Source organism: Sebastes fasciatus, chromosome 8, assembly GCF_043250625.1.
Source record: "Sebastes fasciatus isolate fSebFas1 chromosome 8, fSebFas1.pri, whole genome shotgun sequence".
Lineage (NCBI taxonomy): Eukaryota > Metazoa > Chordata > Actinopteri > Perciformes > Sebastidae > Sebastes > Sebastes fasciatus.
In genome coordinates this window covers 31222010-31246885 of record NC_133802.1, presented here as the reverse complement: position 1 = coordinate 31246885, position 24876 = coordinate 31222010, and the positions used below count along the sequence as shown (strand labels likewise).

Sequence of the window (24876 nt, the reverse complement as noted above, 5' to 3'; positions counted from 1 at the left end):
ACAGCATGATGTTCATTTAGTAAATTATGGTTCCATTTAGAGTCAAATAGACCATAAAGCAGGGGATGCTTTAGGTTGTGGCTACCTTGTGATTGACAGGTATTGTCCGCGTTTTCGTCTTACAACTTTAACCCTTTCACAGTGTTTTCGGTTCATGAAAGTTAATTAATAGAAATGCCTTATTCAGAGTACTTAGCTCCGCCCTCTCGTGTCACTTGTGATTGCAAAAAGCCAAGATGGCAACGGCCAAACATGCCGAACTCAAGGCTTCAAAACGGCAGTCTGCAAACCAATGGGTGACGTCACGGTGGCTACGTCCACTTCTTATATACTGTAGTTACAGTCTATGGCTACAACCAGCAACCTTGTTGAGCTTTAAAGGTGTCAGTGGGTTCATTTTGTTACTCTCAGACAAAGCCAGGCTAGCTGTTTCCCCCCGTTTCCAGCATTTATGCAAACACTAAGCTAATTGGCTGTAACTTCATATTTATCCTACACACAGCGGTGTCAATCTCTTCATCTAATTCTTAGCAAGAAAACCAATAAGCATGTTATTTCCCCAAAATGTCAAACTAATCCTTTAGAACTCTGAAAATCTTAAACTTTGACAACATCGAAAGACAAACAAAGATCGAAGAATGTAAATCATTTTCAGTATTTGCAATGCTTTTGCAATCAAACACCACCAAGTATAGCAAAGCCCCAAACACAAACATGCACAGATGTGTCTTCCCATGCTTCCTCAAAAACTACTGTTAAACCGGTTCTGTGTGCTTCCCATTCAAAGCCGTAGGTGTTTTGCATTGTGTATATTTGGCCTGTGTTTCTATGTGTTGGGGGAGAGTGGGAGTTGATAGGTTAGAGTGTGTGCAGAGGCAGCCACAGGTGTGAATGCCATGTGACTGAGGTCAAGAAGGGTAAAGTGAGAGTGTTCAGCTGTCTGCTTGGATCACTATGAAAGAGGAGTATGTTGGGAAGGTACCAAGCAACAGTGTATAGCGAGCCTAGCAACAAACAGTGCTAGCAACACAACATTAAATGTGTTTGTGTGTGTTTTCATTGGGCATTTAGCTGCTTCTCTGATCAGAGTGACTTATAGTGAGCACAGTGAGACGCTTTTGCAGATGCAGGCATAAAACCTGCAGGATAGGTTTTACATTTCGTGTCCCACCCAGCGCGTGTACATGTGTTCAAACTCGTCAAGGCAGTTATCACATCTGAAAACATCTTTATTTCATTTTTTTTTTTTTTTTTTTTTTTACAGTGTATTGCTCCATTTCGCAATAGTGCAAAATTCAATATTTTAAAGTTCCTCATAAATAACAAACATATAATAAATTAACAATTATCACCACATTGAACAAAAAAAAAAAAAGCTAGTCACTTTGAAATTGCACAAATGGATTTTGTATTTACAGTTTCGATCAGCAGAATGGAGGCCAAAGTCTTATGTGGTTTTTGTGCGCCTTTCTCTTAAAAAGTCTGGCCCTTACTCACAGCGACTTCACGGAATAACAGCATCTCCATAAGACCATCACAGCCCCTATTCTACTGGGTCCGCTCGAACAAAATGAAAGGTAGTTATAGATAAACGGAACCGGATCAACAAAATCCTTCAAAAAAAAAGGAAGAAAAAAAAAAAAAGGCAACTTCTCAGAAGTTTGGAATAGTATCACTGCGCTACACATGATCTGAACTGAACCCGGGTATCAACTGAGTCAAGAAGACTCAAAGTAATCCATTTATTTTAGACAATGCAAGTTCAGCGGTGACACTCTCGAGTCACCTACTACACATGCTATAGCCAGTGTATTTGTAGTTAATTATACAGTTGTTTCTCTAGTTCAACTTTGTTGCAACAGAGTTGGATCCATTTCAACAATGAGGTAATATAACAAGACACCACACTTGATTATGTATGGAAGGAAATATGACAGCACCAAGTGTCAACAGCGTTACTCATATTAGTGTCAAGTGTTGGTATACAGTAGGTAAACTTTAATGTCATCTTTAACTGTGTCCCAAGGATTTTATCCTTAAAAATAATTGACACGTGTAGGATTTAAGACAATATAGAGGCCTCTTCTTTGACTGGTCAATATGTTTGCGAGCATCTAAAAGCCTTTTGCACAAATGTAGCGGACATAAGGTTTCATGTGAGATCATGCTCGTGGCAGTGAAGAAACATTAAGAAATGTAAATGAAATGCTGCATATCAAAATGCAACAATCTCTCTTAACCAACTCCAAATGCACACAAACCAAACCTCTCTCACACTTAGACATTCTCTTTGTCATTTCTATTGACAATATGCACATCACACACCTGAATAAATATATTAAAAACACTCTTAAATAGGCATAGGTTCTGATCTGTTTCCTTCTCTAAGCATCTTTAAAACAGAATATATTATCATTTTTATAAATACATATAGTTCAACATAATTCTTCTCTCTGTGTTTATATAAAAAAAAAAAGATCTAAACTCGTATACAGTTCTGAGGGCCTCACTTCTCTCTGTGTCCATGCTGTCTTTGCAGTGTGGGAAGGGTTTATAACATTGCCTGTTACTGCCACCTAGCGTGGCATAGCAGCACTACAACATTTTATCCTCCTGTTGGGAGTCAATGCCAATACGTAAACATGCACGGTATACCCAGTCAAAAGCTACATTCCAAAAGTAAAATCATTCGGGTGTTTTTTTGTACATTATTGCAAAAAATCCTGACATCAAAAGAAAAAATATTGCAGAGGACGACAACATCAAACCAAAAACATTTACATCGCACATGACAGAATTAAGTGTCCACCACGTTTCACGATGAGTGTGTCAAACACTGGAGCGGTGGGGGAGGGGGGATAGAGGAGCTCGAGGAAAGATCGGTCGTTGTTAACACATCCGGGAACATCTTTGTATTCTTGAAGAGAGTGGGAGCTGGTAGAGCTGTACAGCGGCGTTTAAAGGCATCCAGACCAGATACAGTGCAGTCCAGGATTAATGGCAAACTTGGTAAAGGCCAGATTGGTTTGACCCTAAAATTGAAAAAGAATCTTGGTGGGAATCATGTGGTTCTTGTGATTTATAGTTGGTGTGGAACATGTCTTTAGAGATTACAGGGTGCTGCACATTAACAACTTTTTTTTTTACTTGCCTCAATTTTTACATTATGTTTTACTTTTTTTTTTTTTAAACCAAGAGTGCCACTAATTCTGAAGGGTACTGTATATTAACGAAGCCAGGAGCCTTATCCACACATTCCTTCCTTCTCTTCTCCCACCTCCACCCTTTTACCTGTCCTCCTCCCGTCCTCCTCAAACCGAGCAGTTGCGTCTCTTCCCAGAGCCAGCCTGGGCCGTAGCAGCAGAGGCTGAGGTCAGCCAAGCGGTGACCCCGTGTCAAAGGCTTGTGGAGGAAACCGAGAGGGTGGGTGAGGAGGGCGGCGGGAAGTTCAGCAGCTCCAACACGGCCACGCCGACGCTGCTGCGCCGCGTAAACATGCAGGATGCCGCCACCCATTTGTTGCTGCGCGGGTTGTACTTCTCGATGGAGTTGAGACTGGAGCTGCCGTCGTTGCCTCCAACTGCGTATAACCAGCCGTCCATCGCCACCAGGTCATGGGTGCTCCTGGACGGAGAGAAAATAAATCTAATTTAGTAAATAAATTCTACTTGTATTGTACCGCCATATTTATAACATAGCGGTTGCTTTCCATCCCCTGCGGCTGGCTTGCCAATAGCGTGGTATTGCAATATTGCGGTTATTGCAACAGCTCTAGATGGGACAATAAGTGATATATTTTAATTTAAAAATTGTGCTAATAGTAAATAATAATGTAACTAATAATGAAAACAATGGTGAGTTCCTTCTGTGCCACACAAAATTTTAAAAAGTGCCAAAATTGTAGCCCAATGATACCAAACATATTCTGCCTACTGCAGCTTTAACGGTTTGTTGGCGCAATAAAAAGAGACAACAGATCTTTTTCTGCCATCAAATTTGATTTAGTCCGAAAAATGTTTTGAGTGTTCATTTTCACAAGTTCCAGACATTATCACGATGATATAGTGAAAGTATTTTGGCCAAGATGATTATTCTACAGTATTTTCACATTGGCGATAGACAGTGATAGATTAGTGGTCAATACAGTGTGATGTTTTGGACCGTGTAAATGGAGCCTCTCAGCAACTGGATAAGAAAAGCACTCAAAGCCACACAGCTGATTAACACATGGGTTATTCATGGGGCTGCGTAGTCAACTGTTGTCAGGTTTCCCTGCTCCCACAGTACACCGACTGTGCGTTTAGGGCCCAGGGGAACAAGCGAATCTGCTGATGCGTCCTCAAATCCAAGACGGCTACATCTCTAATTCTCCCTCTCTGATGCCGATCTTGTATCGATACAATGCTGCGAGTGTGTGCATGCTCGCCTGCTTTGATAATCACCCACAGGACAAGTTTTATCTCCTAAGAAATCAGAAAGAGCCGACTAAAAATAGGTCACTTGATGTTTATGCCTTGAGAAGATTTAGGCAGTAAGAAAGACATCCAAATGCCCCAAATCCTACGCCTTCAAGAGTAAAGACTTTCCACAGAGCAAAAATAATCGCAGCAGGGGTTCCCGATTGACGAACTCCATACAGACAGGTTTGTTCTTTCAAAAGAGATTTTATCTTCTACTTAGTTTAAGGCAAAACTAGGGGCTACCACAGTGTTTTCACAAAACAGGATGGCTAAGTTAAGAAGCCTAAAAGGAAGCTAGGAGGCCTTAACAAAAATGTTAAGTGCATTTGAGGCCAATGCATTTCATTATTTCATTACTGTGAGCTGAACCTGCGCCGTTGGAATAGTAGAACCGGGTCCTCCCGGTGGATCAGTTGGCTACGGTGTGTCTCATCTAATTACATTCCCTGGATCCATCCCAGGTCCTTTGTCATAATGTCGTCTCCTCTCCCGTCTTTTCCCTCTCCCTCTCTCTCTCTCTCTCTACTCTACAGTATCTTTTTACTGATCAAAATAAAGCAGTCTTGAAATGAGTAATGTAACTGTAAAACGTATCCTCATACAACTGTTGGTATGATATCTTACGAAATGTTTTTCCGTGCGTTTTCCTACGAATGTCCACAAATACGTGACGCACGTGTCAATTTCTGCTCCTGTCTTTTTCAAAATAAACTTCCGTCTTCACAGGAAACAGCCTAGTTTTAGGCAACAAAACTACTTAGTTAGGTTTAGGAAAATATGGTGGTTTTGGTTAAAATTACTCCCGAAGTGGCGTAATTTAATTACGGATGTTACGTGACAAATAAATCAACATTGACTTCTGGTTTCATACAGGTCACAAACATCAGTCTCCTGGGCGAAAGTCTGATGTTTTTTAACCGTACGCTGCGTTTGTTGCTTTTTATACTTCACGATTACGTGGATTACATACAAATTGATTTTGTGGGATTTATACAAATTACAGCGCATTACTTTTTGTAGGTATAGCTACGAACATATTTCACGTATGTGGTACTGAAATGGGGCCTGCTCATTTTCTTAGGTATTTAAACTTAGTAAACGGCATCTCTAGCTTTGTGATATTATAGTAAGAAATACATTTGGCTGCAGGATGCTTCCTCTCTTGCTCTGGTGGCTCTCGTCTCTGATCTTCCAGGTCAAACATTTATCTCTGCAGAGCTTGTGTTTCCGATACAGTTTTACTCTCTCATGTTTAAAGTGACTTACGACAGTTACATATTTTGTATTCGCCACATTGTTCACGGTTGGTAGAGCTGATTTCACTTCTTTCCTAATCATACTATGACTGTTTTGAAAGACATTCTTTTATTTTAGTTTTGACTTTCCAATTTAATTTTAGTTTTTGCAGTTTCAGTTTTTCCAGAAAGGTTTAGATTTTATATATTTAGTTTTAGTGTGTTTTTGTTAGGGCCAGCTATAATGTCTCAGAAGTAGCTATGAATACTTACAAAATACATGGTTGGAGAACTGTGTAGGAATGGCCATAATGTTTAATGTTTGCAGGCCGTTACACACCTGGGGCGTGACGAATAAGCAACACAAAAATATATATCTATTATTATATGTCTAGAGCCTTTATTGTGAAAGGTAAGAATGGAAGTAGTGGATCTGGTCTGCGCTGCCTTTGTCAAGGTTGAAAGGAGTAATAAAGTTTGCCGTCCTGTTCGGACTATGGAGCCTCCGTGTGGTTGTTTTATAAATAAAGGTGCAACTCAACCGGTTCCGGTGTGTAAAGGCCTTTGTGCTACTTTTTGCGGCAAAGCGCCATCTCCCGGAAGGTCAAGTCCGTTCAATTTCTGTGCTTCAGTGTCACGAGATTTGACAGAAATTCCTACGGTCTCCTTTTTCGGTAGTGATGTAGTTAAAAAACTAAAACTAAAATGAATTTAAGTTCCTTTTTATTTTATTTTCATTAGTTTTATAAACTGGCAATATCGTTTCAGTTTAGTTTTTCTTAAAGGATATAGTTTTTATTTAGTTTAGGTTTGCTTTCACTGCTTATTTTCATTTTAGTTCCAGTTTTCGTTTAATATAATCACCCTGTTATTAATATGAGTGCTGGGTGCAGGCTAACCTTCGTATGTTCATAGCGGCCACTCCCTCCCAGGTGTTGGCCTTGGGGTTGAACCGCTCCACAGAGTTCAGGCAGCTGGTGCCGTCGTTGCCCCCGGCGACATACAGCATGCCGTCCAGCACGGCCACCCCGGCACTGCTGCGCCGACTCAGCATGTTGGCGATCGCTGTCCACGTGTTGCTCTGTTCATTACAGCAAGACACTGAGCGTCGGTCACATGTTCACAGACACATCCGTAGTGTTTTGTCTCCACATTCAAGTCGATCCCGGCAACAGACACTTTGATGATAAACTGAACAGCATGCCGTTTACCTGCGGGTCATATTTCTCCACTGTTGCGAGATGTGAGGAGCTGTCATAACCTCCCACTGCATACAAGCTGCCATCTGGAAGGGAAAAGGGAGTAAACGCTCAGAATGTAAATATTAGCAGTCGAATACCAAGGTAGTAACTCCCTCTTGATATCAGACATTAAAATGCAGACAGTGAAACATAAACACACAGTAGAACAGCATGTTCATGATATTAGGATTACTGGCAAGTTCCTACCCAGAGTTGCTACCCGGACGTATCTCCTACGGGTGCTCATGGCAGCAATCGAGGTCCATGTACTGGTCAGAGGGTCGTAACGCTCTGCACTGAAAGAGGAGAACAAGACTTACTTGTATTCGCTGTAGTGACACTGAGAGGCCGCCCTATTTAGATAAACGTCTCTATGCTTTGCCCGAATGCATCCGTAGATCGGCACATCTGTTTTTGAGCCGCACGTTTCTGCAAAAACCTCTTGAGAATCGCCCTCCACCTTCACCCACCCACTTATAAGTAGTTTCACAGTCTTTGTTGTAGCTGCTCTTCCTTTTCTTTGTGGTAGTTTCCATCATATTCCGCCTAAATCTGCACAGCTTGTGACTTTTGCGGTGACACGCAATGTTTCCCCGTCGGGCGTAACGTAGCGAAGACGGTGAAATGTTGCACATGCACTTGACCCACGTGTGCGCAGTTTGATTGACAGTAAACACAGTGCCATGATGACAGCCTTCCCTGCTTTCTTCACAGCCAATTGGATAAAAGCCAGATTTTAGAAAAGCGTCTGTCCTGCAGTGGTTTGACTCTTGAAAACTAGAGCTAATAAAACTGTGTGACATCGTCCCAATATGTGGGACAAGGGATAAAAATGCTGTGCAGTCCCTCGTAAAGTGGGACACCTGGTCGCACTAGACCGATGCTGTGTCTCAATTTGCGTACTTACACTTACTATTTTGAGTGCAGAAGTGCGTTCACACTGAGAAGTATGGCAGAATGCAGTGCTCTGTATGTACCCGGATGTTGTACTCAAAACAGTCAAAACGTTGAGTGTGGAACGCTGGACATTTCTCACCCTCAACGGTCGCCTTCTTTGCTACGTAACGGAAGGGGAGAGGCCACCAGCCTATTTCAAACTTGTGAAAATGGCGGGCGAGGAAGCTGCAGCAGTTGCGATTTTAATGGTGAACACTAAACTATATAAATTTAAGTTATACATGTGTTTTTTTTCACTATGTACCACTGTACTGTAGTCGGATAGAAGCCATTATTGGGTTCATTTATCCTTCTGAATTGAATTTCTGCCGATACGGCGTGATGTCCGTGGCTGACAATCACAAGCGGATTTACCGAGTTTCCAGTGAGTGCACAACAGTCGTGTGCGATTTGAGACAACAGTACCCTGTCGAAATTCATGCCCTACACAAGTAAGTACATAGTGTGCACAGTGTACTAACGGAACTATCCGGATTGAGACACAGCTTTGGCCTAGAAAACAGCATCATGACAAACAAAAAAGCAGCAATAAGATACAACAATGTAGTAAATGAAGCTTAAAAGTATCTGATCTGAGTATCAGGATGTTCAGCATTCGTCACCAACAGTTAGTCTGTGCGTACCTATTGAGGCAGGAAGCTCCATCATAACCTCCAGCAGCATATAGCAGGCCATGCAGGACCGCTACACCCAAACAGCTCCGCCGTGTCCCCATGGAAACCTCCGGTTGCCAGGAGTTAGTGATAGGGTCGTAGGACTCCACGGTTGCGAGGTCTGAGGTGCCATCGTACCTGAGGAGACGTGGATATAGATTAATCAAAAAAGGCTTTTTGATGATTCAATTACCTCTGAAAAAAAATGCAATAAATGGCAACAGTAAAAGAGTTAAGTTAAAGAGGCCTTTTACATACATTTACATTACAGGGAAGCTCTTAACAGCTCATCAGGGGCACAGGGATGAAGCCGTTATTTTTTGCATAACCATCCCTCAGGATTATTTTACTTTATGTAAATCGTCCACATATTCCGCCTGCCAGAGTTCCCTCTTTATAAAAGTCAGGTTAAGTTCACATCATACAACGTAGTGATTGAGTAAGAGACGAGATGGTGGGTCAACTAGTTTTGCATCAAAGGTCAACTCTATAGTTCTCATCGCTCACCCTCCAACGGCATAAAGTCTGTTCCCGATGGCCGCCACGCCCACCCGTGCCCGCCGAGTGGACATGGACGCCACCATGTGCCAGCGATCAGTCCTAGTGTCGTACGCCTCGCAGTCTCCGTGGATGGCAAACAGGCTGCCGCCACCTGCACACACACACACACACACACACACACACACACACACACACAAACACACAATATGGTGAGAAAAATGCTTTGACGTCAAACTGTAAAGTAAATATGAAAATCTAATATTATAAAAGAACACGGTGGTTTTGGCCAGGGTTTCAGAGGAATTTTTCCAAGTTGCCGGGTTCACTCCTGGAATCAGTGCGGGATCCAGTTACAGTCTTCACTAATGGCTTAGTTTTTAGGTTTAAGACCAAACAACGACCTGTAGTTGTATTTATATGGTTTAGTTTAGAGATGTGGAGCCGTGCAAGGCATTAGCAACAAAACATTAACTAAATTACATATCACAATATTTTATTTTAAACTATACAAAACTAAAGGAGAGTTATATGATATCTAAATAAAAGAAACCAATACTGATCTGGATCAAATAGAAATCCAGGAAGTGGCATTCATTGTTAATTTCATTCAGCTTTAACAGTCCAAGCAGGAGTTCAAACAAATGTTTCACTTTACTGAATGCAAGACAAATGCAGACAATATCTCGTCTCATATAATTATATTAGGGCTGTCAATTGATTAAAATATTTAATCGCGATTAATCGCATGATTGTCCATAGTTAATCGTGATTAATCGTTCAAAATGTACCTTTAAGGGAGATTTGTCAAGTGTTTAATACTCTTATCAACATGGGAGTGGACAAATATGTTTTCTTTATGCAAATGTATGTATATATTTATTATTGGAAATCAACTAACAATGACAAATATTGTCCAGAAACCCTCACAGGTACTGCATTTAGCATAAAAAATATGCTCAAATCATAACATGGCAAACTGCAGCCCAACAGGCAACAACAGCTGTCAGTGTGTCAGTGTGCTGACTTGACTATGACTTGCCCCAAACTGCATGTGATTATCATAAAGTGGGCATGTCTGTAAAGGGGAGACTCGTGGGTACCCAGAGAACACATTTTCATTCACATATCTGGAGGTCAGAGGTCAAGGGGACCCCTTTGAAAATGCCCATGACAGTTTTTCATTAGTTTTTCTAGTTTAATATGATACCAGTATCTTCACTGTAGCTTTAAAACTGAGCCCGCTACAACCTAACGTTAATGTGTTAGAGAAATTAGTGGCGTTAAAACTAATTTGCATTAAGACGTTATCGCGTTAACTTTGACAGCCCTAAATGATGTCAGTATTTTTATCTCCCAGCTGTAGAAATGCAGATGTTTGCAGTGACGTCAAAAGCTAAAGTTAATTGAAGTGTGGCCTAAGTGTACCCTAATGGGTACCTTCAGGGGCACACTGACCAACGGCGAAGAGCACGGGGCTGGCGCCCTCACAGCGTCGCGGGCGCGTCCGGCTGTTGCTGAGGACTCCCCTCTGCTCGGGCATCAGGTGGTACTTGAGAGCCTCGATCAGGAGGTCCTTGCACTCCGAGTGGTGCCGCACCAGCAGCTCCGTGTCCACGTTGCTCATCAGAAAGTCTCGCCTCAGCAGCGGCAGCCGCACGCACTTCATCAGCTAACGGAGGCGGAGAGATGGTGGGTGGGGAGTTAGGGTCACGAGAGTGTTTTTTTTAAAGTCAAACTAAAAAAACATTGGGCCTCGTGCAAGAACCCCTCGTACGAACAGATTTGTTCTTAAGTGGCTTGTATGAGTGATTTAGGAGAACTTAACACATTCACCAATCTTCTCGTATTTTGAATTTTCTCTTAGGTACGAACACAATTTACGAGTGGTGCAATTTGATGGATTGTATATTTCATTACATTGAAGCAATTTTGAGTTTGAAAGTCCTATATAAATTACACTTCATAATTAGGTTGACATTATCCTGTTTGACTCTGCAATTTGAATTATAATATAATACTAAATGTATTCATATCGCCCAACGATATCATCATTAGTTTAAATTAGCCATTGATGCTGTTGTATAACACTACAATATCAATATGAACGGCTCAAACTGCAAAACGACTTAAGTTGTGCACTAATTGAAGGTTAATTTGTCTCAGTATATAATAAGGTCAACAGGAAGTGTCATGACTGGTTTACTTCTTTTGGAAGACAACGTGCTGATATATTGGCAAAAACAGATGAATGGGGCAGGACACGTACTGTAGCCTTATATGGTATCATTGCAGTATTAATTACGCTAATTCACAATTCTCATGTACGTTCGTTCATTTACGCACAGGTGGCATTCATCATTACGGGTGTAAGAAAATATAAAAAATATCGAATATCGCAATATTATGTTTTGTGATACTGTATCGATTCTCAAAAACACTATCAATTTTTAATTAGTAGTTTGCATGCAAAGATGAACTCCGTCAATACTTTATTTCACTGGCAAAGAGATGCGTCCTCTCAGTGTATGTGTCCTCTCAAAGTAGTGCTATGATGTTGGATGTTACAGGGATGAATGCAAATGCAGATCCTACTGTTCTGATTGCATAAAAATCAACTTTTCTTTACTCAGATTTTATGCATATGGTGGTGTGTTCTTTAAACTATGACAGTTTTCCAAAAATAGATTTTAAAAATCGCAATATATTGAATCGTAACCCCTGTATCATGATACGTATCGTATCGCCAGATTATTGCCAATACACAGCCCTATTCACCATGTTCACGCAGGTCATTTACACAATTATCTGAAGTTAGGAACATTAACTGAAACCGACGTGGCGCACCCGTACGGGCCCGCGGTACGAAAAAATGTAAGAGAAAGTTAAGACAAGAATACAAGAATGTTCTTGCACGAGGCCCGTTATGTGTTGAGAAATAAGATAAGTTAAGAAAGTCGTACCCAAGGTACATGTTGCCTGCGTCCGTCTATGTCATGTTTCACCCAGCTCAACACGGCGCGGTACACTTCCTCTTCAGATGGCACGTTGAGGTTGTCGCTGGAGATCAAATCCAGCACCTGGTTGGACCCGACAGAGCAGATAGGCAGAGACATTTCATATCATCATTTACAAGAGCAACTTCCTCAAATTCAAACTCAAACAGTTTTAAACTTTGATTCAACCGTGACCACCAGAAAAGCACTTGTAGAAGAAGCATTAAAAGCTCCCTGAACAAAAACATGTCGACACAGGAAGTAAATTGCGTTGGCAAAGAGAAAGACCGTTCCTGCACATTGTACCTCACTTTGCCTCCGTTCCAAATTGCATATTTTTACTTTTACAGTAGCACATGCTGCAGTTGCCCTTACAAAGTACGTACTGTTGCATGTAGTATGCATACAATTGGGACATACTGTTCAACGTCATGATAACATTACGTCTTGACCCTCTTGCTCATATATCTGCTGTGCAGAGGATTGTGGGTCAGAATAGCCAGAAAAGCATGCTGGCTTGCATACTGCAAAATGCGACCTAAACAGTATGGTAGTATGGCTACTGGAACGCCCAGTTCGTCTGCTGAACTGTTGCCTCTCTTCTCTCTCCTTTGATTTGTTGTACTTAATCTAGGGCTGCACGATTATGGCCAAAATGATAATCACGATTGTTTTGATCTATATTGAGAATCACGATTATTCATTGGTTTTAACGACAACATATTTTCTTATTGCACTTTCACATTAAAATAAACATAGCACTGCTTTCACTTCCATGCTGTGCTACATTGCTGATAATGTGCAAATTAGGACTGCATGATGTTGGAAAAACTGACATTGCGATATTTTTTTTCTGCAATATGAAAAAATAGAGGAATATTCACCTTATTTTTTTCTTGCTAGCTACATTTTAAAGTTAAATGCATCAATCTGGTGCACTTTGAGAGCAAAATTAGCAACATTAAGAGGCTAGATAAACAATGTTATGCTCTCAATTTAATCATAAACACATTGGTTGTATAGATAATATCTTTCCCCAAAAGTGAAGCTAAAACATCTGGATCGCCCACTGGTGGTTGGCTGTTAGTTTAGGAAGCGCTTGATTTATGCAGCAGAGTTTTCTATGAGCGGACCGTGCATTTTAAACGTCAATATCGCAGTCGGTCAAGTTCATTTAATTGTGGGAAGCTAAAATCGTGATTAATATTAATATTCTATTAATTATGCCGACGTATCTTAATCCAGACTGATATTTAAAGGGTTGGACAGCGCTCTGTTTTGTCTGACTCATCAAACAACATCACTCAACTCAATATAAAGCAATCAGTTCAGGCGCCATTTTAACATTCACACACAAATATTTGTGTTTTTTATTAAGGTCAGCATCTGTGTGTAGTAGTGCTGTGATATATTTAAATTACCACTATGTGTGTGTGTGTGTGTGTGTGTGTGCGTGTGTGTGTGTGTGGCACAACGAGTGCTGCAGTCTGAGTGGCTGGCTGGCACTGTTCCCAGATCAGCCCAGAGCTGGCGGGGCTGGGTGGGGCCAGAGAAGCCAGCTGCTGCAGCTGTCTTGCCGGCCAGATCAGGGCAACAGTTATCAGCCTCCCAGGAACAGCCTGCACTAATCCACAGTCACACAGAGAAATACTGCTACTGCTGCTACTGCTGCTACTGCCCCGCCCTGCAGTCTCCCTTACCTCTGCATGTGCACACTGCATCACATTAACGAGTGTATTAAGTGTCCGTGTAGTATGGCAGCGGGAATGAGGGATGTGTGAATGGCTGTGTCAAGATGTCTTTACACACAGTAATTAGGATGCATCCAATCCTTCGTTGTCTTTATAATGTCATGCATGTGACGCTACATCAGCGAAGCAGCAGACTAGTCACAACTCTGCCATGCCTTGCCACTTCCTTCACAGGACATGGGAAGAAATATGGGGCATATTTCACAGCTCAGTGAGATCAGAGTCCTTCAGAGCAGCCAGTACATGAATCCAGATCTGATGCAGATTTATGACGGACACACAGAACAGAGCAGCTGCAGACGGAACGGGATGGTGAGCCAAAGGAAATAGAGAGAAACAAAGAAAAGAAAACGGTCTATTTTTAATCTGCCTTTATGCAGCTTAACTTTCACTGTTTTAATGGACAGGGCTGCCCACATAGACTCAGGGCTTTGAAGGCCACAGACGGAGAGAGTGAAGCGCAATCTCTTTAGTGCAGTGGGGTTTGTTCCTTAGAGAGGCGAGATAGTAATAGGACAGTGATGCTTCTTTTCACTGCAACTTTAAGTCATTGCCACCTGGCGAGGCTGAACGAGGCATTTGTTTGAAACAGACACCAGTTCATATTAGAAATGATGCATTCAGACAAACCCCTCCTACACCTGACTGGAGGAACGGATCACCTGCTGATAACTCGAGGCTAATTTTAAAAAAAATATAGGAAGCAACAAAAGATTAAAAACAAAAACAATAGTGTTATAAAATGTGCATTTTAACATCATGTTTACGTGAAATTTCAGTGCTTTTTGGCTATTCAGGAATATTCACGTAAACAATTAGCAGTGGTGTGGTTGTCGTCGGTGAGCTGGATGTATTACTAGGTAGGTTACTGAGGAGGAAGGAGGTATACAATCCTATATATTCCAGTGGCTTTTTGTCTCATAGTTGGATATACTGTAAACATCCAGAAAAAGAAGTGGGTATACCTTCTAACCACAGCAGCACCGCTTGATGGCGAATACTGAATTAGAAAGCCTGAATATTACCTAAATTTCTAAAAACCTTGGCTGAAAATGGTCAGAGTAAACCAAAAATGAAACCCTCGTTGTTACATCAGAGAAGTAAGAAAATTGCGAACTAACAATTTAAAATCTCAACATAAATGGGAAGAATCTTGGGGCCCATTTCTACAACATTTGGACTCAGTTTGACAGCATTTGTATTCATATATTGATTGTTTTGTTTTCCTTTTCTCTGTTCTGTTTTTGAATACTCCCATTATGAACAGTTTGCATTTAACAATCACATTTCTTTTTACCTTGACGCGCGGTTTGGATAATTTTCTCTTAGTTATTTGTACTACTCCTCCCCGGGTGTTGGGTTGGGTTTTGATTTCTGTTTGGTTTATATGTCGTCATCAAAATTTGTCATTAAAAATAATATACACAAAAAAACAAAAACAGCGCAGCAGCTGTGGAAAATGTCACTGGCTTTGCCTAATTACCACTTCCAGGACCGGAGCCACTGCGCTGCCACTGCTGATGAATAGTCTGGCTAAGTTGACGTGCCAGAGAAAGTGGCGGCACAGTGGACTGACAAAACCACAAGAGACAATGATTGATGCAGCTATCTGAGGAAGAAGAGAGGTCGTCCTAATGAATGTTAAAAACACAACGGCATGCTTGTGGCCACTTCCCTTGAGGAGCCTCTACTGGGAAAAACATACACAGGCAGAGATGCTCATATTCGTGAGGAAAGGGTGATAAACAGCATGCAGGAACTAAAACAACTGCTTCTTCGTGTTACTTTATGTTTACTTATGATGTTTTCTTTGGCATTTTTCTAAGAAATTGGGTGGATTAATCAAGTTGAGCCATTGAAGTGTAATGAACAGCAAATTGTGAACCCAAAAGTCAATAATTGTCTGTCATGTATTCATAATGAATGATAGTTTAAAGTAATGTGACTTCCACCAGTTGTCTCAAAGTAAACAGCGACTTGGCCTGATCAGGAGTATTTTACTTTTACACCCATGTTCAAGAGCTGCAACGATTAATCAATTAGTTGTCAACTATTAAAATAATCGTCAACTATTTTGATAATCGATTTGAGTATTTTTTTTTTAAGAAAAGAAAGTTCTCCGATTCCAGCATCTTAAATGTGAATATTTTCTGCTTTCTTTACTCCTCTATGACAGTAAACTGAATATCTTTGGACAAAACAAGACATTTGAGGACGTCATCTTGGACTTTGGGAAACACTGATCGACATTTTTCACCATTTTATAGACCAAACAACTAATCGATTAATCGAGAAAAAAATTAACAGATTAATCGACAATGAAAATAATAATTAGTTGCACCCTACCTTGTTCCCCATGGTGACTGAATATAACAACGCTGATAAATCTCATAATAAGCAAATGAAAAACTGAGGAAGCAATTACCAGCAGACAGATCTACCAACAACTGTTTCCCACTATGAATATGCCACCGTTTAAACAGCGTCCTTTAAAAGCATCAGTTAGCGGAAAACACAGCAGGAGACAGGAAAAAAAAAAAAAGCATAGCCCCCTACCGATTTCAGCGGCAGCAGCATGAACTCCTCCGTCTTGGACACCTCCACAAAGTGCTGCAGGACATACTTGTTGGCCGACTTAAGCAGGTCGCTGCAGGAGTGCGTGTCGGCGAAGCCTCGGATACCCAGGCAGTTGGAGGGGTCTAGCTGGCTGAGGAGGAACTTACAGCAGGCGTCCCGCACCCCGTTGAGCTGCAGCAGGCTGGCTGCTGGGAGCAACGTCTAGGAAGAGCGCAAATTACAGGTGGACATACACTTGATGAATGGGGTCAAATTAACATTCCTTGTCTATAAATCTGAAATATTTTGCCCCTTACCTGCACGTTGCCTTCCCCGACCACAATCTCCGCTGTGTAGGCGTACTGGACCAGCTGCTCCAAGGCCTGACAGTCGATGTCATGAAGGGTCACGTGGGTCTGCCGGCTCTCCGACATCTCATCTGCGTGACCGCACACAACGAGCGCTGTTAAATATTTCCTGAGTTATAACCAGAAAAACTCCGGCTGATATAATTGCCTCCCTGTTCAATCATGCTGACACATGGCAGTTCCTAATGTATACAGCGATGCTGCCAAAAGTCAAAAGTTCATCTGTTCCTGTCCATTTAATCTGTTGTGGAGCTAAATTCTTGAATCTCTACACAGACTTGCTCAACGTGGGTGTTCCTGCAGAACTCTGTGTCAGGAGGAGGCTGCACATTAACTGTCAAATCTCTTATTACTTAGAAGTAAGGCTATCAATAGATTCAAATATTTAATAATAATTAATCTCACATTTTGTATTTGTTCAAATGCACCTTAAAGGGAGATTCGTCAAGTATTTAATACTCTTATCAACATGGGAGAGGACAAATATGCTGCTTTATGCAAATGTATGTATATATTTATGATTGTAAATCAGTTAACACAAAACAATGACACATATTGTCCAGAAACCCTCACAGGTACTGCATTTAGCATAAAAAGATATGCTCAAATCATAACATGGCAAACTGCAGCCTAACAGGCAACGACAGCTGTTAGTGTGTCAGTGTGCTGACTTGACTATGACTTGACCCCAAACTGCATGTGATTATCATAAAGTGGGCATGTCTGTAAAGGGGAGACTCGTGGGTACCCAGAGAACCCATTTACATTCACATATCTGGAGGTCAGAGGTCAAGGGACCCCTTTGAAAATGGCCATGACAGTTTTTCCTCGCAAAATTCATTAGGTTTTGTAGTTTCATATGATACCAGTATCTTCACTCTAGCTTTAAAACTGAGCCCGCTACAACCTAAAAATCCCATGTTTATCATCACGTACACAATACCTGCAAGAGAGCTGTGATTCTGCTGTTTGGATGACCACGACAGATCTGCAGATTCCGTTAAAATGAGCCAATTAGTGACCAGGGTCAGCCGAGAGGGAAGCCAAGCAGCTGAGTCTGAAGGCCAGACAACTGACCGTCTGGAGACACATTGTGCTCTCACAAAGGTTGAGCGTCGGGCGGAAATGTGAGACTCGCACACACACCTTGTCTGACCACCTGTGCCCCAGACAGGAAGCGGGGGAAGGAAGCGATGATGCTGAAGGGATGCGATGGCATTCACTGCACACGCGAGTTGTTGTTTGTTTTCATCAAACTCTGAGCAAAAATGATGCACAGTTTGATGATGTCAGGGCTTAAAGTGTGCATGCAATATGCTGGGCTTTGTGGATTTCAGGGATAAATGGTGCCTTCAAAATGGGCTCGCATTTGCCGTGTTCACGAGAAGAGTCCATATGAACGCCCCCCTCTTGTTCACGAGTTGTGACGTGTTTGTTGACGTTGTCTGAAATGGTAGAGGCCATGGAAGTTCATTTTTACGGCATATAATAAATGAATATATTGTAATTTTAGTTGTATATTGTAATAAGTCTGGAAAATGTTGATATTCCCAACGGCCTCATCTTTTATTATGCCTTTGCATTTCCTGCATTATGTTACCCACTTGCTAGCTTGCTAAATTGTTAGGCTCTGTGGCTTCTAGACTTGCTTAGCAGTGGTGTTCTAACAACTTAACCACTTGAACGCCACACATATCATGTACACGACTTCCCATGTTGTAAACACAAGCTCACGAGTTTCAAAAAGCAAACAGCAAAGCAAAGACAGGCACAGTTGGACAATGTGGACTGAACTTACTGGTAAACATGGCGTGGAAGTAGGGGCTGCAGGACGCCAGCACCACTTTGTGCGCCTTGATTTCTTTGTTGGAGACATGGAGCACGATGTCGCACAACAGGCCGCGCTGTCGCATCCTGTTCATGGACACGAAGGAGTCGTGGTAGTGGCGCTTCGAGTTGTGCGAGATGCTGTGGCCGTCGCGGTTGAGCAGCTGCATGCCCCCCTCCATCATGGTGCCTGATGTGGCGGTCGCGGGCTCGTGCCTGGGCCGCACTCTGGGCAACTGAAAAACATGCAGAAAACAAGTCAGTTAATAACTAACGATGTCTTTAACTTATAAAAATGACTTTTTTGTTGCACCTGCGAGAGCTCAGTTGATCTGCTGGGAGGCAGGTGTTATGACAGGTGTCCTGAGCGATCATTGTACCTGCTGTTTCTGTTATAGTACCCATCCTGACAGCGATGACAGGAAGCCTACCAGCATGACGGAAATCTCAGTACAATAACAAAGAGTAGTAGGTTGGACGGCCTGATTATTTGACATTCAGTGTCATGACTGATTAAATCGCATAATGACAATAGAGAGTCAAGAGACGGACATTATGACTTAAATTGGAACTGGCTTCTCATCTGTTGGACAGTCTTGACTCCTGTCTAGTGAGTTTAATTGCCCCCCTCCCCCACCACCACCTCACCCCAGCTGCAGCCTCAGGTAGGTAGGGAGGGAGGAGAGGAGGATGTAGCCCGAGTTAGCCTTTTCCTCTGTACTCTCGTCCGCCCTGCTCTCGGATGGAGAACGCACTTCAGAGCGTTGCATAACCGTCGTCACCGTGCAGCTTAGAAGTTGTTGTCTGATGAATATTTAGGATGCACTAAGGCGAACTACCGGATGAGGTAAACCGGACTGGAGCTAAATTAGAAACAACACAGACTTCAGGAAGAGAATATTTACACTCAAATATACTGAATTTGATGCTGCGATGCATCACAACGGTGGAGAAATGGGGGCACATGAGTAGAAGATAAGTGGTTTGAAAGGTATAAAGCCAGGTATGATGGAGGGTTTCCACATTATTAGCCCATGAAATAAGGAACGATTATTATTCATTATTGTTAATACACGGCTGTGTTGAATACTCGATTCTGATTGGTCAATCAGGGCGTTCTACGGTCTGTTATTTCTTTATAACAGACCGTTGCTATGTATAGCAGACCGTTGCTATGGGCGCAGTTCTGATGTCGGACTCCGGCGGACCGTTTTTGTTTCAAAATACTGATTTCTTCAATAAGTAGCCGTGTAATAAGCGGGATAATGTACAGTTAGCGGGTCATTGTTGTAAAAGAATCCCTTTCAGGGCGACGAGAGACCCCTCCGCTCCGGGGATTCTTTCACAACAATGACCGGCTCTCTGTACATTATCCCTTACATATTCAACATTATTATTAATAATTATTCTCAGATGGATATCGCTGTTTGTTGTGTGCAGTTGTGCGGCAGCGGCGCCGTCTCGGGCACTGAAACGTCGCGCCGCGAAGCTTCGAATATTTCTCACCGAAGCTTCGAAGCCCAAAACAAAATGTTATTCAGGACAGCCCTATGCTTTAATTTTCATTTTAAATTCATTATTCATGTTTGAGGGTAACAATAACACAAACTTATTAGTCTCATCAATGAAGAATATTGATCAGTTTCAGTTTCAAGGCTGAAACTCAACAACATATTCTGATAAAGTTGAGTTTCACATGTCTCTCTCTTTCTCTATTGAGTATATAAATGCATCATAATTATGTTGTCATCTGCTCAGAGGCACTCTTTCAACTAACTACACTGTCCCCACCGAGGAGGAGGACCATCTCAAATGTCACCCCACAGCTGCCTGGCGACTAGCTCCCAGGTCCCATTTTTCCAAAACACAAAGGACCACAAAAACACCCACCAACCATGTTCCTCTGTGTGAGAGGGGAACAATCTGCTCTCACATGCCCAGGGGAATAACATGAGACAATGCTGCAAACTGAGACATGGAGACACAGGGAGGTTGAGGCAGACAACTAACAGAGTAAAAGCACTTGTCCTGTTCATCATCCCAGGCTCTTGGCAAAGACACCTTGATATAAAATAAACATGCACAATCTTGCTGTTTGCACTGTAATTCCCTTTACAGGATGTTGCAAACTGAGACATGGAGGAGACACAGGGAGGTTGAGAACTAACAGAGTAAAAGCACTTGTCCTGTTCATCCCAGGCTCTTTAAACCTTTGCAAAGACTCCTTGATATAAACATGCACAATCTTGCTGTTTGCACTGTAATCCCTTTTGCAAACCAGAAGGATGTTTCTATTCATATATCAGCCTCCTTATGTGCTTTTGAAGAAACCCCCAACCCCCACTCCCATCTATTTTGAATCACAGCTGCTGCAGCACCAGCAGCAGCAGCAATAAGGGGTTGAGAGAATGAATGTGTCATTTCTTTTACCAGTGGTGGTTGTTGTTGCGGTTATCCTTTAGGACGCAGTGTCGCTTCTTCCTCACAGTGATGGGAGATATAAATCAGCAGCTGTCGCAGTCAGATTGCATTTAAAAATTGGCACCAGTGTGTCTGGACTATCTGTCCATATTCTGACTCAATGCATAGGAAATATGAAGAAAGCCTCTGTGTGTTTCTTGCTGGATGCAGCTGACGTCAATGCAAAAAAAAAAAAAAAAAAGCTGCATGAAAGCTGACATGGTTTTTATTTAAGGTGGAGCTGGAAATGAAGGAGGTGGAAATATGAAAATAGCATGGCTGTTTATGCTGTTTTAGATTTTATAACGTGGGACGATAGTTTAACGTTATAAATACACTGAATTATATTTGTTAAGCGCAAATGTCAAACGTTTATAATGTTTATTATTTGACAAAACACGGACGACCTTAAGCGCCTCCTTTTGTCTGGTCAGAGTCCGGAAGTGCGTTCGATGTATTAATCTAAGCGAGTGTGAAGGGAGGGGTTTGACTTAGAAGCGCCATGATTGGTCAGAGTCCGAACACCCGCCCCTCGCCTCGGTTAGCCCGGTCACCAAATCAAACATACAGCTAACAACACATATGTTCATTAGGAGTTTTTTTTTTTTTTTTTTTTAATTGAACAAATTCAAATTTACAAACAACATGTCTCATAGATCATTGCATTAGAGTAAAAGGATAAGGTGCATGCAGAGCAAGAAGAGATAAAATATGTAAAATTATACATGAAAATAATAATAAATTAAATTAAAGGTCCGATATCGTGCTCATTTTCAGATTCATACTTGTATTTTGTGTTTCTACTAGAACATGTTAACATGCTGTAATGTTCAAAAAAAGCTTTTTTTTCCTCATACTGTCAGCCTGAATATGCCTGTATTCACCCTCTGTCTGAAACACTCCGTTTTAGCGCATTTTGACGGAATTGCAACAGAATTGCATTGCTAGGCAACAGTTTGGGTCCATGTGTACTTCCTGTCATCTGATGACGTTCACATACACTGCAACCAGTAATAAACTGGGACACATTTACAATGTTTACGTTTAAAATTGTGTCAAGGGTCTAAATATTGTGTATTTGTGACATCACAAATGGACAGAAATCCTGACAGCTTGTTTCAAATGCAGAGTTTCTGAATACGGACTGTGTGTATTTCTCTGTGGATTGAGTGTTTCGATACTTTCACAGTATTTATATTAGGACTTAAGCCTGCTTTATAATAAAAAAAATTAAAATCTCACTTTTTTATTATATGGGACCTTTAAGGGCTATAGGGCTGTACCTGTAATTAATATTCTTCTATTATAATAAGAAGTTTCAAAGCATTTTTGTTTTTCATGACTTTAAGGGCTTTTATGTAAGAAAGAAACTCAGAATGAAACACATTAAACCTATAGGTTTCACTTTCATATACTCGGATTTGTGCAAATAAAATTTATCCACCAGAAAGTCATCTTTGTTATTGTCCATGACAAGTCCATAAACACCATAAACAATGTCCTTTTGAGAGAAGTTTTCCAGATGAGAACTTTAGGGAAAAGTCAGTCATGTATATCTGAAGCTATAAAGCTCCAGAATACATACAATGAAAAAATAAATGATCAGAAGTTTCAGTATCTTCACAAAATACACAGTTATTGGTTTCAATTCCAAATCGTTGTCGCAACAAATCCCTGGATGGGTACACTGTTTAATATTTTAAAATGGATTTCTTTTGCTTTGGGGTATAGTAGTTATGGGGAATTTTAGATATTTAGTTAGTAACATGTGAACAGTGTTCTTTCTGATAGATTTGTGAAATTGAGTTTCTGCACCAATAAATACCCCACTGTGAAGCCTTAATGTGTCTTAAAAAGACAGTTGCTAACAAGTGGCTAAAAAACTACATAACGTCATCACGCCTCGTTGTTTACTCGCGTTCATGCGACCGTTTTGTAGTTCTTTATAGCCTAACGTTAACTTTTTACCTCTAGTCGGTTGCATTTAACATTTCAAGAATCAAAACAGTTGTGTTAATTTGTGGAGATTATTTTACAGACGTGTGTTTCACAACAGAGTTTTATTTTCTGTTATAATCCCAAAACCAGAGCGATGCTAACTTCCGGGTTGCCCTACAGAAATCCGTCCTCCCTGCAGCGCTTTATGAACAGATTTATAATATTCCTGAAGGTGATAATTGTATTAAAAACTGTGCATTTATCATTCTACTATTAAAATAAAATAAAAGTAGCGTCTTTTTAAGTCATAGTTTATGTATGAGCTAACCGGGTTAGCTCTGAGAGACGGAAGGATTTAAAAGCAACACTCACCAGCAGCCGTCGGTCTGACAGCAGAGATTTCTTCCTGTTCGTCAGCTTGCCCAGCTTTGTGGCTTAAACGGGCTATAAACTAAAAAGAAAAACCTCTTTATCTGCTGTCTGTATCTCGTGAATACAGCCGATCATTTCATTTAAACTCACGTGCAGCACCAAAACACCAAAACACCAAAACACTGCTGGCTCTTGTAGGCACAGGTTTGACAGGGATTTATCGAGGTTCCCGTGCTCGCCGACTTTTTTTTTTTTTTTAAATAAATACATTAAAGGTCGATTAAGTGTTAATAATGCCACATTATTATGCTTTCATTTTCATTTCATTTTTTTTCATTTCAAATTGTATTTCGAACATGTAGAATACAAAAAAATAAAATGAAAAATAAAGAAAAATAATGATCATACCAACACTGGCAAACATCTGTTTATATCATGTTTATTTTTGTTTATAGCTTATTTTGTATATTGTATATTGGTAGAAATTCAATTTTTTTATTCTTATTTTATTCTAACGTTTTTTATCTATTCTTTTGTTATTATACTGTTTAACTTGCACCAACAAAACCAAAGCAAATTCCTAGTGTATACCTCTTACACCTGGCAATAAACACCTTTCTGATTCTGATTCTGATTCTGACAAATGGACAGAAAGAAGTAGTATTTACATACAATGAAAAGCATAAGAAAAATAAATTGTCAACACTTGATGCCTTGATTTACATGTTCAAAAAGGAGTGAGAAGAAGTATAAACTTATTTAATCCCACCCCTTCTGAATAAGTCAATTATTAATTATTAACCAGCTTCCTTATTGAGCCATACATATACTCTAATTAAATTTTCCTAAATTTGTTTAACTATAATTATTATTATTTATAATTATTCTAACTATAATTATTACCTTAAATCTCTGTCATACAGAAATTAAATTAATTACTGATATAATTATCCTTATCAAAATATAAATTTGTTATCAATCCAGAATACCAATTCATTAGTTATAATATAACTTAATCACAAAACCATTACTTACATATTTACCCTAATCATATTGACTATTTGTTATTTTTTAATAAATACTACCACATAAAACACTCAAAGTATGGTGAAAACATTTAGATATGTGTGATAGATAATTCACACGACACCTTCTCACACAAAAATATATCTTATACTGTATATACTGTATATGTTCTTAATATATATGTTCTTAATATGCCCTTGTACAAAGTATTTCCTTTTATAATTATAATTATAATTGTAATATAACTTTAATGTAATATAAATTAATTACTGATATAATTATCCTTCTCAAAATATAATTTTTTTTATCAATCCAGAATACCAATTCATTACTTATAATATAACTTAATCACAATACCAATTCATTTCTTATAATATAACTAATCACAATACCAATTCATTACTTACATATGTATTTTAATCATATTGACTATTTGTTATCCTTTCTTATAAGCGCAAATTATTATTTATAATATACAATTTATAATATACAATATGCACATGCAATACAACTTGCAATATATACACACATACTTTGC

General features: G+C 40.4%; 2 protein-coding genes across 8 annotated transcripts in view; one reads left to right on the top strand and one right to left on the bottom strand.

The window, feature by feature from the left end:
• Nucleotides 1-24876, top strand: part of noc2l (NOC2-like nucleolar associated transcriptional repressor) — a 97522-nt gene that overhangs the window by 46634 nt on the left and 26012 nt on the right. The window lies entirely within an intron of this gene.
• klhl17 (kelch-like family member 17) lies at nt 1215-23512 on the bottom strand. Of its 7 annotated transcripts, none has more exons than XM_074645031.1 (12): nt 23313-23512; nt 18514-18778; nt 16665-16810; nt 16348-16569; nt 12008-12124; nt 10485-10716; nt 9054-9198; nt 8517-8684; nt 7144-7232; nt 6907-6980; nt 6595-6776; nt 1215-3624 (listed from the first exon to the last, which is right to left on the bottom strand). In XM_074645031.1, exons 2-12 carry the CDS (start codon nt 18725-18727, stop codon nt 3396-3398), a joined length of 1818 nt encoding a protein of 605 aa, XP_074501132.1. In that variant the 5' UTR covers nt 18728-18778; nt 23313-23512; the 3' UTR covers nt 1215-3395. The 7 variants fall into 7 exon arrangements, with proteins under 7 accessions (XP_074501132.1, XP_074501135.1, XP_074501138.1 ...); XM_074645034.1 differs by having other exon boundaries at nt 16665-16786; nt 23313-23511; XM_074645037.1 differs by having other exon boundaries at nt 10503-10716; nt 16665-16786; nt 23313-23510.

Coding starts and splice junctions, on each gene's coding strand:
- klhl17 (XM_074645031.1), bottom strand. CDS start 18,727: ATGATGGAGGGGGGCATGCAGCTGCTCAACCGCGACGGCCACAGCATC. Junction 9,199..10,484: donor TGGTCAGTGTGCCCCTGAAG/GTACCCATTAGG, acceptor GTGTGTGTGCAG/GTGGCGGCAGCCTGTTTGCC. Junction 6,981..7,143: donor CGTCCGGGTAGCAACTCTGG/GTAGGAACTTGC, acceptor TTTCCCTTCCAG/ATGGCAGCTTGTATGCAGTG.